The 14,781-nt window shown below is 43.1% G+C and overlaps 2 protein-coding genes and 1 long non-coding RNA gene across 4 annotated transcripts in view; 2 read left to right on the plus strand and 1 right to left on the minus strand.

Moving 5' to 3' along the window:
• Positions 1–444: 444 nt before the first annotated feature.
• On the minus strand, positions 445–8,384 carry usf2 (upstream transcription factor 2, c-fos interacting). Of its 2 annotated transcripts, XM_005739752.2 has the most exons (11): positions 7,884–8,384; positions 7,158–7,201; positions 6,621–6,736; positions 5,305–5,424; positions 4,602–4,764; positions 4,433–4,520; positions 4,100–4,144; positions 3,137–3,195; positions 2,116–2,207; positions 1,559–1,687; positions 445–948 (listed from the first exon to the last, which is right to left on the minus strand). In XM_005739752.2, the coding sequence occupies exons 1-11, from the start codon at positions 7,919–7,921 to the stop codon at positions 859–861; spliced, it is 984 nt and encodes a 327-aa protein (XP_005739809.1). In that variant the 5' UTR covers positions 7,922–8,384; the 3' UTR covers positions 445–858. The 2 variants fall into 2 exon arrangements, with proteins under 2 accessions (XP_005739809.1, XP_005739810.1); XM_005739753.2 differs by lacking the exon at positions 4,100–4,144 and having other exon boundaries at positions 7,884–8,377.
• Positions 8,385–8,551: 167 nt separating this feature from the next.
• Positions 8,552–9,021, plus strand: LOC102216152 (uncharacterized). The gene is made up of 2 exons (XR_311909.2): positions 8,552–8,772; positions 8,870–9,021. It is a non-coding gene; the product is annotated as an uncharacterized LOC102216152 (long non-coding RNA).
• A 2,040-nt stretch (positions 9,022–11,061) lies between these two features.
• LOC102211321 (lamin-A-like) overlaps positions 11,062–14,781 on the plus strand; it is a 7,263-nt gene continuing 3,543 nt past the window's right edge. Inside the window, exons 1-6 of the mRNA XM_013912566.1 lie at positions 11,062–11,258; positions 11,662–12,017; positions 13,550–13,706; positions 13,992–14,117; positions 14,219–14,389; positions 14,614–14,739. Coding sequence (XP_013768020.1) covers positions 11,680–12,017; positions 13,550–13,706; positions 13,992–14,117; positions 14,219–14,389; positions 14,614–14,739 — 918 coding nt within the window. The 5' untranslated portion in view covers positions 11,062–11,258; positions 11,662–11,679. The remainder of the gene's footprint in view (positions 11,259–11,661; positions 12,018–13,549; positions 13,707–13,991; positions 14,118–14,218; positions 14,390–14,613; positions 14,740–14,781) is intronic.

Genomic DNA, 14,781 nt, shown 5'->3' on the forward strand with positions numbered 1-14,781 from the left:
TGCCAGTGCATAATCCCAATTACCTGAGCTATGTTAACACCTATATTCTCCAGTAGGCATCTATTAAGGCCTTACACTAAAAAGAAAAACCTCCATGCCCGTGATGTCAAAGCCACTCCCACTTTGACTCTACGGAAATTATAGTTTTGAATTCACTGACAATGGACGATGCGTGTGAGCTCCGTCTGGTGTGTGGAGTACCAGTGTCGAGAGGAAGAAATTAAAATAAACAAAAAATCCACTGACAGTAAAAGTATTCTTAGTAACAGCGCTGAGCAGGATCAAAACAACCGATTTGCTCATTATTTGTTCATTTCTGGAGATGATTTCAGCTTCTATTTTTTTTAAACTTCTGTGTACACATTGTTTAAAGACTAATAAATTAAAACAAAATGGGACCATTTAGTAGCTTCAAACAAAGCATGTCCAAAAAAGAAAAACAAACAAACCCAAAGGAAAAAGTTTGTGTGATGATAAAAACGTAAAGACGCTAAAAATAAACTTTGTGTGGCAGGTTCATAATTTAAAGTAAAAAGAAGAGTTTGGCGGCAGCGTGGCGGTGGAGTGCAGAGGTCGATTTCCTTGAAGCAGAAGTGAGAGGTTCAGTTAGCTACTCAGTTAACGGATTTCAGAGCGTTCAAGCTTTTCATGGAGCTGCAGGAGGAGGAGACGTGTTCACTTTGCAGTCCTTCGGTGTTCTTCGTGAGCCTTTTGCGTGTTTCTCTGGTCCAATTTCAGACAGAAATTGTCTCCCGTTATTTCTTCTTTTCTTTTTTTTTTGCTCCTCTCCTGGTGTCGTTCAGCTGTGTGGGAGGACGCGACTCTGTGTTTGTGATCCTGCACTTGTCCAGTCCACAGTCACTGAGGTGTTGCATCTCCGTTGACTTCTATACCGTGCTGCTGCAGCTGTGCTCGAAGCAGTGCGTTGTCATTCTTTAATTCCTCAATCTGAAAACGTAAGACAGAGTATTTAATTTCATTCATCCTTGATCCTTCAAAGACTTTTTTATTAAAATGCCCCTAACTCTCTTGATTCATGCCACGTTTATGGTGTTTTAGGTGCAAACAGGAGAGCGGCGGTGCTTTTTTTTCCTCTCACATTCATGTAAGTGTTATTTTCTATGCCCAATTTTAACCTAATGGTCACAATCGAATGCATGAACTGGAAACAAATCCGTGTTCTGTATCTTGTCCAACATGCAGGCCGGAGGAACCAGGATTAAACCACCGATTTTCTGTTGCCCCCGCTTTGGTGTTGAGGCAAAGAAAGTGGAACCTCAGTACTCTACCTCCACTATTAGTCAGAAATAACAGATAAAACTCATATTGAGCAGAATTTAATTCAGCTTATTGGTGCAGTCCTCTGCAGCGTTTATTTTCTGTCATGTTACAGTGCGCTCACAACGTTCAGACTGATCGAGACACTCGAGTTCAACGTTTTTCTCTACTCTTGGCACTGCACCGCTTTGTCTGTGAGGACCCAAGGCCCCCTCCACCTATGTTTGCAAAGGGTAGCAAATCAAAATATGAGATGTGTGCACAATGATGGGAAGTTAACCTGTTGTCTAAGCAGCTCGTTGTCCATCTCGACTCGCTCCACCTCTTTGTAACTGTCCTGCAGCCGCTGGTTATTCTGACGCAACTCGCGGATGTAGTCGCACGCTTTGGACAGGATGCCTCCTTTACTCTGAGGAACAAACAAATAATATAATATTTTTCTTTCTAGTCTTTCATTCCCACTGTGAGCCGACTTTTCTCCAGCGGCTGACACACTTTGTCATTGCTTCCATATAAACACTTTGTTACCCGCTGAGCTAAAAATAAAATAAATAAAGTAAACACTGTCACACGCCCCTGGCTGTAGTAAAGCCTGGTGAAGGCATGAATGAAGTCAAAGAACAGGGTGAACAGGAAGTGAATGAAGGCCTGACAGAGGCAAATTTAAAAAGATCAGTGACATGAAACAGCTGCTTTCAGACTAAATGAAGTCACGTTACATACTGAGCTAATCTAACTAGCAGGAGCTTCTGTAACCATCTGTCAGCACTTACACGGTCATGCAAAATATACACGAGTTTTCAGTGAACTTCAGAGGGTTTTTTATACAACGCTCACCGCTCCGGTTCTGCTGTCGATGCTGCAGTCAGGAATGATTTTTGACAGCGTGACAATCCAGTTATTAATCTTGTCTCTTCTTCTTCTCTCCACTGTAAAGAAAATAAAAAGGATGCTCAGTTTTAGCTCTCGCAAGCTGTGGTTTCACACACCGATCAGCCCCAACATTAAAACCACCGACTGGTGACGTCAACAACACTGAACATCTGCTGGGAAACCTCAGCTCCTGCCACGCAGATCTTACTTCGATATGTGCTACCCTTCTTGTTACATGCACGATAAGTGAAACGGTTTCTGTTCTTCTTCTGTTGCTCTTCTTTTTCCAGGTATAAAGCCTCCGCCTATTGGCCCATTCAAAGTTAATCGGTACATGTCTATTGGCTGATCTGAGCACATGAGGCCAATCACTCGCCAGTGATCGTTACAAAAGCGCAGCTCCCTCGCCAGCTGTGCCTGCTCTAATCCTTAAGTGACATTCTGGTCCAGACTCCATACCAGTTGGTGGCGGTAATGCACCAATTCGTTTGCCAACCGTCAATAAAAAAAAAAAAGAAAAGAAATAGAAGAAGAAGCTTCGCCTGCTTCCGACTCTCAGTGACCTTTGTGTTTGGTAGTTTCTGTGTGTGAACAGCAGCAGACTCCCACAGCACGACATTACACCATCCCATGCAACAAAAACTGCTCAGAAACCACACGAGGGACACCAGAAGAACCCAAAGAGTGTATTCCCAGAACACAGAGGCTCTACACAGGAGCCCACATAAGATTCATTTAATGTTGTGGCTAACCTGTGGAGATACACACGAGCTGGAAAAAAAAATGCTGCACTTTGACATGTTACTGCCATTCATGTCTGTGATTAAAGAGCAATTAAAATAAAATCGCTTTCAAACTTTCATTTAAGTTCAGATCCTTCCTTCACTATTCAAATTAAATCTGGTCTTTCCTTAGGAACTTGAAGTTAAAAAGGAGTGATAGATGTGACAGCCCTGAAATATCCGTAACCTTGGCGATCACGCACCTTCATTGTGCTGTGCTCTTCGCCTCTCATCCCTGGGCGCCCGTGGACCATCTACTTTCCTGTAAAGGCACAAAGAAAAAACACAACAATTGTAAATTAACATAAAAAAAAAAAATGCTAAGACACCACACTGAATGCTGATGTGCCAAAACTGTGACCCAAAAGTCTGTTAACAACAAAACGTATTGATATAAAGGAAAGCATGTTAACCAAAACCCATCTGGTTTTAGTAGAAAATTATCTTTAGTTAGGTTTAATGAGCTGCAAAGAACCCCACAAATATACCAACTGCTAGAGTCTGTGTTAACTTAGACTTTCACCTCCGAAGAACAGACCCAGGTCCTTTAAGTCCTCTGAAGGGCACGCTCTTTGAGCTCAACCCTTTGAAGGATTCAGGCTCTAACCCCCCCCTCAAAAAAACCCCAAAAACATGAGTACGGTTTGCTGTTGCCCTCTCTGAAGGAGAATCAGTGACAAACTAAACACCAAAGCTCAGTGGTTCCCACACACTTATTACCTGGAAGGGCTGCCCGAGTATAGTAATGGGCCCTTATTATATTTAGCCTTTCATTTTAGCATTTTTTGCAGTTAATCTTATCCTCCTCACTTTTATTTTGAAAGTCTCATCACCGCTACACCACTAGTCCTGCGTTAGCAGTGGCTAGTAGGTGGCTCGCAGGCGTGTGCTGCTCATTAGTCATTCAGATGAAGATGTCCTTCAGTGGCTCAATGTAGTCCAACCTCACCATCACAGACTGAAACTGCAAAGAGGTGGAAAACTGGGTCTGAAATTTAAATCTGTGGGAAACACTGATGCCTGAACTAAACCTGCAGCTATTAACCAAAGCCACAGGCAGACCAAAATCCAGTTTAATCCTCGTATCTTAAGCAGCCACCAAACGTCTGATTCTACGACACATGATGGGGGCAGGGTGGGGGGGCGTAAGTGAAAGTTCTTCTCACCAGTCTGAACTGCCATGCTGCAACATCTCGCTTTCACCAAGGTCTCTGGGGATGGCAGGTAAGTAGGACATAGTATGTTGGATGTTTTAAATGATTTCAATGATGGTTTTTCTTTTTTTTTTAGTATATATTTATTGTTTTACACACAATGACAAGACGGATCACGCCAAGAAGGAAAGCAAGAGGCAGAGTACACCCAGTCCAGTGCAGATTGGGAGGAAAAAGGTGAGATGTCGGCCAAACAGATGTGCAGAGGGATTATGGTGATTTGGTCATTCTGAGATTTTTTGGGAAGTAGCATCAATGTGCGGCGAAGCTTTAAGTTGTACTCACGCAGTGTAGGTGTGTGTGCGTGGCGCTATGGTACGTTGGGTCGCCGTCTGCAGCACCTCAGGTGGGCTCATCATCACGTAAAACTGACCTGGATTTGACGAAACACCACGAGGCGTTAGATCGACAACATGAGCCTGTTTTATTTGACGGTTAAAGAAGTGCTTCTCACCTCCCGCTTGTGTAATTGTTGGGTCGGCGGTGGCCTGCACCGACACGGCCGTGGCTGTTCCATCGCTGACTGTGGCTGCAGGGAAATAAGCGAAACGCGTCTCTCCTCCCACCGTCTCCCCGCCAGGACTTCCCCCGTTGCTGAAAGGATTCTGGATGACGGCCTGCAAAGTCGGAGAGAGAAAGTTTATACAGCTGGAATCATCTCAAATACAAATTCGATTACTTTTGCCACTGGAAAACCAAAATGCTGAAATACAGTTTTCAGAATAAGAGCTCCTTAACTCCTTAACCCATGTTTGATATACAGACTGACTCTGTGTCATCCGGTCACGTCCTTGTCATGCACTTTTTCACAGACTGTGTTTTTAAAATGTCACAGGTGTTCATGGTAAAAGCCAAAAATAAATCTTAAAATAGGGTCACTACCCAAACGTTTCCAGACCGAACCATATACACTTCTCTAAATAATTACAGCCCGTGTGAAATTTCACGTAGAAGAGGTTGACGTCATGGTGATCCAATCCCCTATTTGCATGCCCCTCAGCCTTCCTGTCAGCCACGAGCTGATAGATTAGTCAGATAAGGAAGCGGGTGTATCTGTGGCTTCCTGTACAGACTGATGGCTGCTGCGTCTTGACTGCAGTCTGTTTTTATTTCTAGAGCCTTTCGTGCATCCTGATCATCTTGCAGGGTTAACTGACCTGCGCTACTGCCTGAGGGGCTCCAGCAAATGCTGCAGTGGAGACGACGCTGACGGCTCCCGTCCCGTCAGCTGCCGCTTCTAGTTGGTCATCTGTCACCTGAACCACGCGATAGGTCACCTGCAGACAGAGGAGGGCATGAAGTCAGTGACCAATATGGGGGTGTTTGAATTTTGTTTTTGGTACGAGTCGACCTCACACAAGCCTGGTGATGCACATTCATTGAGTAGCCGTCACGCAGAGGTTTCATCTTATTGTTCATCTTATCATATCACAATATGTATTCTGAAGATGACAGCAGAGATCCAATCACAGCGCTGCTGGGACAGCCACCATCACTGTTCACAGCCTCTCATAAACTCTCTGATCAGAAACTCTTTGTTACCATATTTCGTGAGTTTTTTTTGGTTCTGAAACTTCTCAAGTTCACTTTCAAATATTTGGGTCAAAATTTTAAAAAATAGATTTTGTTCAAAGGTGTCAGTGACCGTCAGGAGTGAAAACAACAGTCGTTGCTCATTTTGCATGTGCTTATCAATCAAATCAGTTACACTTTCACCCCACAGACCAACAGTGACACCCACGTTCAATGACCTCAGGCGGCGTGACGCCCGGATTTCGATTCGATCGCTGCCAAAGTTGAATCTGTGGCTACAGCCTCGCTTTTAAAGAAACATAACTGGGATAGAAAGAAAATAATGTCAACTGAAGAAAAAAAATCACTGACAGAGCAACTATATCACAACTGCCCACTCTCCACATATTTATTACTAAGGTCTGTCTGGCTTTGTTGTAAAGATATCCTCACATCCTTTGTGTAAAACTATGACGCCTGATCCCAGGATACTAAAATCTGTTGTCACAGCTCAGAACAGGAGTAAATTTTTCACCAACAGTAGACAGATGCTCCTGCTGCTGATGGACTGCTACCTTTAGAAATATGGCTCTGTGTCTTGCTGTTGTGTCCGTCTCCCTTGTATAAGACTGTTATACTCCCACTGTGAAATTCTGGGCTGATTTACAGATTTTTCATGTTTAAAATAACAATTTGTCTGATAGCTGACGCCAAAGAGTTTTTTTTTACATTTTTCTCCTTTGGTTGAGGTAAACAAATAATTCTTCCTTATATAAAAATGAGCTGACATCCTTTGAAAGTTTTTCAGCTCCTGATCAACAGATCCTGAACATTTAACCAGGGCACAACTGTTGCTATCAGTTACCGTGGTTACCAGTATCTGAAGCTCTATTGTTGCATTCCAACTAGAAAATATCTGAATGGCAAATCAGCAACAGAGGAAATGCTGCCTGCAGCTCACCTGTCCGCCGCTGTTGTCTGTACGAAATTGGTACTGCACATTGTGGTCAGCAAATGCAGTCTGAGGGACACCGGTGATGGTCACTGCAGTCTGCTCGTCCGTCCCCACAGCTTCCCCTGCAACACACACACCACCACGTTTCAGACCTCGAACACTAAACAAGCGCAGGGCCGTGTAACGCAGGTGCACGCCTTTTGGCTTAACAGCAAGCCTGTTTTGTTTTTCTGCATAGGCAAAAATCTGCCACTGTCCAAACAGGTTTTGGCCTCGTCTGAACTATTGACATGTTACTTTCCAAGTGGAGCTTCGTGTACTCACAGTACTCATGTCCTCACTACCATAAAATTCATTTTTAGTCACTAAATGCCAAGAAATAACAAAAAAATATCCACTGTTTTGTTGAATTAACTATATCCAACTCAATCTTTCTTGTGTGGAGAGTCCAAAAAATGCATTCTGAACCTGGAAAAACTCTATAAAGTCTCACTTTAAGTGTTTTGTTTCAGTCGTGTGGATTACAAGAACAGATGCTCCTACCTTCCTGTAGCTGCACCACCTCCTCTGTTTCCTGTTTGTCGTGACTAAAAACAAAAACAGAGCAAAGCTGAGTCAATTTCAAGTATTTCTCTGAAATAAGATCATTAACGTTTTCTGAACAAAAACCCAGCTCTCCTGAACCAACTGAGGAAATACGGCGCCCCCGGGTGGTTATATAAGGGAACAATCATTAAGATATAAATAAAATGAAACATTACTGGCGTCTAAGACTTAAAATCAGTTCATCTGCACTTAAAAGGGGGAAATGAGAATTATTTAAGACCTAGAAGTCTAGTGTAACTGCTCTGACCAGTTGCGCATGGAAAGGCAAACTTCACAAATATACATAATACTCCAAACAACGCCCTAATGTGGTTGGATTTAAGAGTTTTAAACCTTAGAGATGCTGCATCAGTTACAGTAGCAGTGAAGTGCGTTTTCTTGTTAGCCTAAAAACAGTCACAAACTGCAGCTGTGCACTTATTTTTATTGTGCATTGGATAAAACAAGCGCACAGATTTGGAAACGGGCGCACAGCTAATGTGTGCAGAAATCCTCTGAGCAAAGTGCGCAGAGAGTGCGGGACAACACGAAACAAATATTAAAAGTACACTGAGAAGGCAGGTTATTAACTGCACTGCGCTGCAGGGAGCAGGGGGAAAACAGAGGGGTTTATAGGCCGTGGTGGAGCCATGTCTGAGCAGGAAGCGGGCAGCAGCTTCTCACCTCGCCGAGCTGTCCAGACTTTGCTCCAGCATATCCATGAAGCTTTTGCGGGTGTAAAACGCCGATATTCAACGACACCGAATTACGGAGATGGAAGCGCTGATCACGGGGACAAACACACGGGTCATGTGAGGAAGACAGTCCAGGACACGTGAGGCGCGGACCGGGCAAGGAGCTAAAATGGAGGCCGCTGAGGAGCAGGACGGAGCTGTCTGCGTCTGTGCGGAAAAGTAGAAAAAAAAAAGAAAAAAAGAGTCCGGGTGTTTCCGCAGCGGTGCCGAGGCGGTGGAGGGAGGCTGAGTCCTGGATTATGATCGTTATTGTGTTATAAATTCGGATCTGAATGCACGGATTGAGGCTGGTTTGCTGTTAAATTGGTTTCTTTATGTCCTCCGTGTCCTCTGTTTGCGCACAGCTGCTGTTTGTCCGCGCAAAGCGGCTGCGACATGCGCTCCAGAAGACACGGAGTGGATTAGTTTGTTCGTTTTTTGACAGAAGGAAATGCGTCTTTTTTGCTCTAAATGTCGCTTTGTCTTTGTAAGATTTGGAGAGCTTGTATTCACGTGACTCCTGGTGTGCAAACAGTTTGGTTAGAGACGGATTTTCAAGGGATTTGTTTGGTTAATTCTCTATTAAAAGCGATTTACTCGTGAATTATTTGACTTTGGATTTAATAGCGCGGTAAATATTGTCACTGAGAGTCATTTTTTGTGCTCGTTTTTCTCTCCCAATCAATCAGTTCCTCAATGGGATTTTTTTTTCGGGTCTCCTTTGCCCAGGTGACCACAGAGATCCAATACGGGTTTTCTCTCAAACCACATGACAAAAACTGTCTACATAACAAGGCACAGCCGAAACTCGCATGGTTTTAACACATCGGGCAGCTATGGTGACCATTTTACTTGAAATTCAGACCCAGTTTGTACATCGCCGAGCTGCTAAATGAGTGAAAAAGACAAATAAAACGGGTTCTTGTTTCTTTACAGCCAACCTTCCCATCAATTTCTGACAGTAGGAGGCGATGCTGAGTGTCAGCGGCAGGAGGCACGACGTCTTCCACGGCTGATCTGCGCAACTGAGATCAGCAGATTTTCTTTTACAGTCTATTTAATTCACAAATAAATGCACCTTTATCATACACAGAATCTCAGAAGCTGTCTATAAAATAAAGCACGAACATACTGAAGCTTGTAAGGCCTCACAAAGCACATCACATTTATTTAAGAACATGTTTTACACATTAGGCCCCTGTTTGTTTGTTTGTTTGTTTGTTTGTTTGTTTGTTTGTTTTTTAAATACTTGGTCATTTTACACCAGATATCCATAAATCCTTTGATTGAAACAATATTCATTGCCGTTTAATTTATTTGCATAAAGGCTTTAACAGTGTGTCCAAAAGTCCAAGTTAAGTCATAATTCGTAGTGTTTAATAAAACTGTCTGCCATTTATTACATGTCAGTTTTTAGAGTCAGCACAAAGGGAAAAATGAATTTTTGCAAGCATAGCTTTAACCCTTTAAAGTCCACTATTAAAATGAACCACTTCTAGCTTGTGTTACAGGTTATATATGGGATAAAAGTGCATATGAAAAAAAAAAAAACCCTACATACGCACTCATCGGCCACTTTATTAAGTACATCTAGTTAGTACTGGGTTGGACCCCCTTTTTCCTCCAGAACTGCCTTAAGTCTTCATGGCATAAAGTCAACAAGGTGCTGAAAACGTTCCTCAGAGATGTGGCTCCATATTGACATGATAGCTTCATAGTCTCTGCACATTTGTCAGCTGCACATTCATCCATCTCCCACATCCCAAAAGGTGCTGTACTGGAGTAAGATCTGGTGACTGTGGAGGTTATGTTATGTTATGCTGCTGGAGGCAGTCATCCTAAGATTGATACACACTGGTTATAAAAGGCTGAACATAGTAAGATTGTACATTTAAAATGTGCATTTAAAAATGCTTAATTGGTGCCAAGAGGCCAAAGCATGCCCAGAAAATATCCACCACGCAATTACACCATCACCAGCAATCTGAAAACATTTTCTCCCAGAGAAAAATACAGCTCACGGGATATTTTCAGTTTTCTAAAAACCCCAGAGATGGTTGTGCGGTAAAATCCAAATAGATCAGTAGTTTCTAGAATACTCAGACCAGGTTTGCACCATAAGGGCGTCCAAAGAAAAAGAGAAACATTTGTTGCCCATTCTGATGCTCAGTTTGAACTTCCCTAAGTTGTTTCACATTGCTTAAATGCACAGAGTTTTCATCATGCGATTGGCTGATAAGAAATTTGCATTAACAAGCAGTCAAACAAGTGTCCCTAATAAAACGACCAGTTAGTATATAATCTCCATCAGCTTGTTCATCAGTTTATGAGATTTAGTAAAATGCTTCACCCTCAGTGTCTTTGTAGTCACTCCAGCTATCCAGCCATTCATTTTCCTAGTCAAATTTTGGTCTCAGGCAAGGCAGACTGACCTGGCTGATATAAGAGAGGCGAGATGGAAGCGCCTATAGAGGAGCATGTCTGTGGTTCCGAGTGTGGGAGGAGACTGGAGCACACAGGGAGAACCTGTAAAACTCCACAGAGAAACACTCCAGCCGACCAGGAGGTGAGTGCTAACATCTGCACCACTGCGTAGTCCTCTCATCCTGCCACTGAAATGTAAAGACACTGTATCATCTGTATCTGTAACACTGTATCTTGTATCTTCTCATACATATTATATGTATGATGTTTAGTGATGTTTAGTGGGCTACAATCAGAATAATTAAAGGTCTACAAAAGAAAACCAGAGCACACTTTTGGTACTGTTTTTGTTTTATGACTCGGAATCTCTTAGTTAAGGCTGTCCAAAGAAATACATTTCTGGCCATTTAGGTATTTAAACCAAAGGCTAAGTAGGAAATTTGTGTAAGAGCTTAAGAAAAGATGTTGTGTAAATGCATCCTTACAGGATGTGAAGACTCCAGCTCTGTGGGGTTCTTCTGGAGTTAAAACTTTTCAGAGCTTTTACAAAACAACTACAATTCAAGTCTCAGCCAACAGATCTGCTTAAAATTATCCCTTATAGGCATCACATGGCTTTGTGCAGAGAGTGACTCATTTATTCAGACTGTACACCCATTACAGTGAGACAGAGAGAGAGAGAGCGACAGAGGGAGGGAGGAACAGCCACCTAACAAGTGCCAAACTTGAGGCCAACCTCTCCTCCCATCTCATTCTTTCCTACATGGGCACTCTGATGGGTTTGCAGACAGCTCAGTTTGCAGACTGAAGAGAGAACCAAGACGAACACTGGGATCACGTAAGGAAATCTACTCCGCAAAGATCTCCAGAGATTTCTCATCCTCTAACAAACTTTAAAAAGGTAAATCGAATTTTATAAGTTAGTATCTTTTGGGCAAGGACATCACTTTAATTTTTGGGTGGAGTTGTTAACCCCACCCATGTCTTTTGATTAATTGTGCTTTGTCGTTTGTGTGCTTAATGTTAGGGGATTAAAAAGAGCCGGATGTCTTTGGAAGTAATCAATATGTTCCAGTGAATTAAGCTTTGTTTTCTTTTTAACTTTGAACTTTGAGCCAAAATGTTGCCTCATTTTTGTGTGTTTCAATGAATATTTCTTGGGCATATTTCTTTCATCTTATTTGTGACACATGTTCCACGTCGACTGTCGGATCAAACTGAAGGGTGTGCATTTGCACTTGAATAAAACCTGCTCAAATTGACTCTTTAGACTCAAATGAATATAATCATATCTGTTTTGACAGCAAAATAAGAAAGTTACAATGGCGACACCCAAAAACACTCCACGAGGTGCAAACACACCACTTTCTCCCAACCGGATCACCCGTCTCCAGGAAAAGGAGGACCTCTGCAACCTCAACGATCGACTGGCCGTCTACATCGACAAGGTCCGCTCTCTGGAGGTTGAGAACGCCGGGCTGCGTCTGCGCATCACCGAGTCGGAGACAGAGGTCAGCCGGGAGCTGACGGGTCTGAAGGCCGCCTATGAGACGGAGCTGGCAGATGCCCGCCAGACACTGGACTCGGTGGCCAAAGAGCGAGCACGGCTGCAGCTGGAGCTGGGCAAGCTGCGAGAGGACCACAAGGAGCTGAAAGCCAGGCATAATGTTTACTGTGTTTGCACGTGTCTGTAGGAGCTGCTGAGAAAAAAGATTGATTACTTTGGGTTTGTGCCCTCTCATCTTGGGTCCCCAAATTCCTTAAACTCACCCCTGTGTGTTTGATCGATGTGGGTGGGGTTTTTTTGGTGGTTTTTTATAGCTATAGTGGGAGTGTGTAACTTTAAAAGACAAAATAGTAACAACAAGATGAAATCATGAGCTGCAGAATTCACCCTTACTCATTCCTTACACTCAGGGGCTGTCACGGCACGATTTAATGTGGTTTGACCTTTAGCTTCCAGTATCTAATTTCAGCAAGTCTTAGGAGTTTCTTGTCACTCTGCTGACTTCATAACTCATTTCTGTTTGTGTTATATTTACATTAGCAGTTACTATTATCCCATAATTATCACCTGTCCCACAGTGTCTGCTGTTCAGCTAAAGTTACACGGTACAGCTTTTGAAGTCAGGATTGCCAAACTCTTCTCAGAAAGAACTCTGCTGCAGAGTGTCTGGTGATCATGAGATGTCTCGCTGCTGCGAGGCATCTAAAATCCCCCTTTTCAAACAAACCCTTTCAATTGAAGGCATCTATTTGTCCCTTAATACAAATGTGAAAGGGTTTGGACTTCAGTGTTGATACATATTAAGCAGCAGTTACTCATAATCTTTTAATAACTGATGTTTTAACTTGGTGATGCACTGAGAGTTGTGTTACCCTGCCGCTGGGACCACTCCCTATAGCTGTAGCATATTCTCCTCATTGCTCACTGGGCAAGAGCTGGAGCGGGACTCCAGCTCTTTCCCATGCTTCCACATCCAGAGACTGATGACTAACTCTTTCCCCAGCTTCTCCTCCTTCACCAAAGTCATCATTATACACAATACGTGGCAGTGTTTAAAGAGCTCCACTCTTGCCTGGATTATTTTTCCGTAAATAATAAAACGACAGCCACAGTGTGTTTGGCAAAGCCATACAGTTGCCATGGCAATATCTCAGCTAAAAACCAACGGCTGTGGCTTGTGGCTACCAGATCCACGGGACTTGATGAAAATCACTGTGGTCTATGACTCATATGCACCGAGGTCTTTCCCCTGCTTCTGCTTCTTGTAGACATCCTCATTCAAAAATAGCTCATATTTGTTTGATTAGAGTGTGTAAAGGAAACTATAGTAATTCAGTTTTAGGTCTTAGGTCACTAAAACAAATGCAGTAAGATGCTTAAACTCTTAAACTATGGATTCTCAAAGCATGAATGAATTGAGTGTCATTTGAGTAAAACGAGAGAAAATGTACACATTGAAAGTCTCAGTGGCATTTGTATAGTAGTTTAAGGTTTTGTTCAAGTATTGTTGCTATGGTGACTAATGGAGATAAACATGAATGAGAAATCCTCCCTTGATCTCACTCAAAGCTGTCATAGAAAATGTAAAGTAGTGCGTTCTTTCATTCATGCTTGCACTAAAAATGAACAAAAGCTGCACTTTGAGAACTTAAAGTGGAACTTAGTCCCCATTTTTGTTTTCATAGGAACACTAAAAAAGAGTCAGAACTGGGGGGAGCCTTGCAGAGGCTCAAAGACCTGGAGGCTCTGCTTAATTCGAAGGATGCTTCCTTGACTACGGCTCTTGGAGAAAAGCGTAACCTCGAGGTGGAAAACAGGGACCTGAAGGCGCAGGTTGCCAAGGTAAAGTCAAACCCACGCTCAATTTAAAACTCAATAGAAACACATCTGGGCTCAATCTTTCTGCAGTCAGTCTACAAGCTCAGAACCTCTCTGTTTGTCCTTCATAGTCCTCCTCTCTTTCTTCCAAGTTTTGTTAGTAAATGTCAGCTAATTCAGATTTCAGCAGGGGTTGAAGGACAGCCTCTCTGCATGTTTTCCTGCCTGCATACTCCACTGACTGCTTATTTTCCACTCCGCAGCATTACTTTGTACTCATACTCGGCCCATTTTGTGCTTCTTTTTTAGTTGGATACCAGCTTGGCCGATGCCAAGAAGCAGCTGCAGGATGAGATGCTGAGGAGGGTGGATGGAGAGAATCGCATCCAGACTCTGAAAGAGGAGCTGGAATTTCAGAAGAACCTCCACTCTGAGGTCTGAGCGCTTTTTGCATATGTTCTCATCATTAGTTAATCATTTTAAAAAGTACCCATGCTGGACTTTACTGATAATCATTGCTGGTAAATTTTCAATAGGAGCTGCGGGAGATAAAGAGGCGTCATGAGTCCCGCGTAGTTGAACTGGATAATGGCCACCAGCAGGAGTTTGAATGCAAACTGGCCGAGGCACTGGCGGATATGCGCAACCAGCATGAGCTGCAGATTAAAATGTACAAGGATGAGATCGAGAAGACCTACAACACCAAGGTAGACCATCAAGTTAATGTTACTAAAGGTTTACTTTGCAGCATTTATGTCTTCTGTTTTGGTCCTCAGTGGTGAAAGAAAGCTGCACTGAATAATTGCGCAGCAGAAATATCCAGTTAAAACATCGTGACATGGTTGTGTAATTCCGAGTTGTTGGGGTTTCACAGGTTCACAAATGTCTAGTAGAATTTGGTTACAGTCCATGTTTTATCTCCCTCCATCAGCTGGAGAGTGCTCGTCAGTCAGCAGACAGGAGCAGCCACCTGGTTGGGGCAGCACACGAGGAGCTCCAGCAGATCCGAGTACGCCTGGAGTCCACGTCGACTCAGCTCAGCCAGCTACAGAAGCAGGTTCTTACAAATAATCAGCACACACTTATCTGCAAGCATACA

The sequence above is a fragment of the Pundamilia nyererei genome, unplaced genomic scaffold (assembly GCF_000239375.1).
Source record: "Pundamilia nyererei isolate P.nyererei 1_Seehausen unplaced genomic scaffold, PunNye1.0 scaffold00093, whole genome shotgun sequence".
Lineage (NCBI taxonomy): Eukaryota > Metazoa > Chordata > Actinopteri > Cichliformes > Cichlidae > Pundamilia > Pundamilia nyererei.

Bases quoted from the DNA above. Each gene is read 5' to 3' on its own strand.
- usf2 (XM_005739752.2), bottom strand. From the start codon at position 7,921: ATGGATATGCTGGAGCAAAGTCTGGACAGCTCGGCGAG. The intron at 5,425-6,620 runs GTGAGCTGCAGG...CTCTGTCTGCAG, and splicing joins CAGACAACAGCGGCGGACAG to GTGACCTATCGCGTGGTTCA. The intron at 2,208-3,136 runs GTGCGTGATCGC...TTTTCTTTACAG, and splicing joins AAGAGCACAGCACAATGAAG to TGGAGAGAAGAAGAAGAGAC.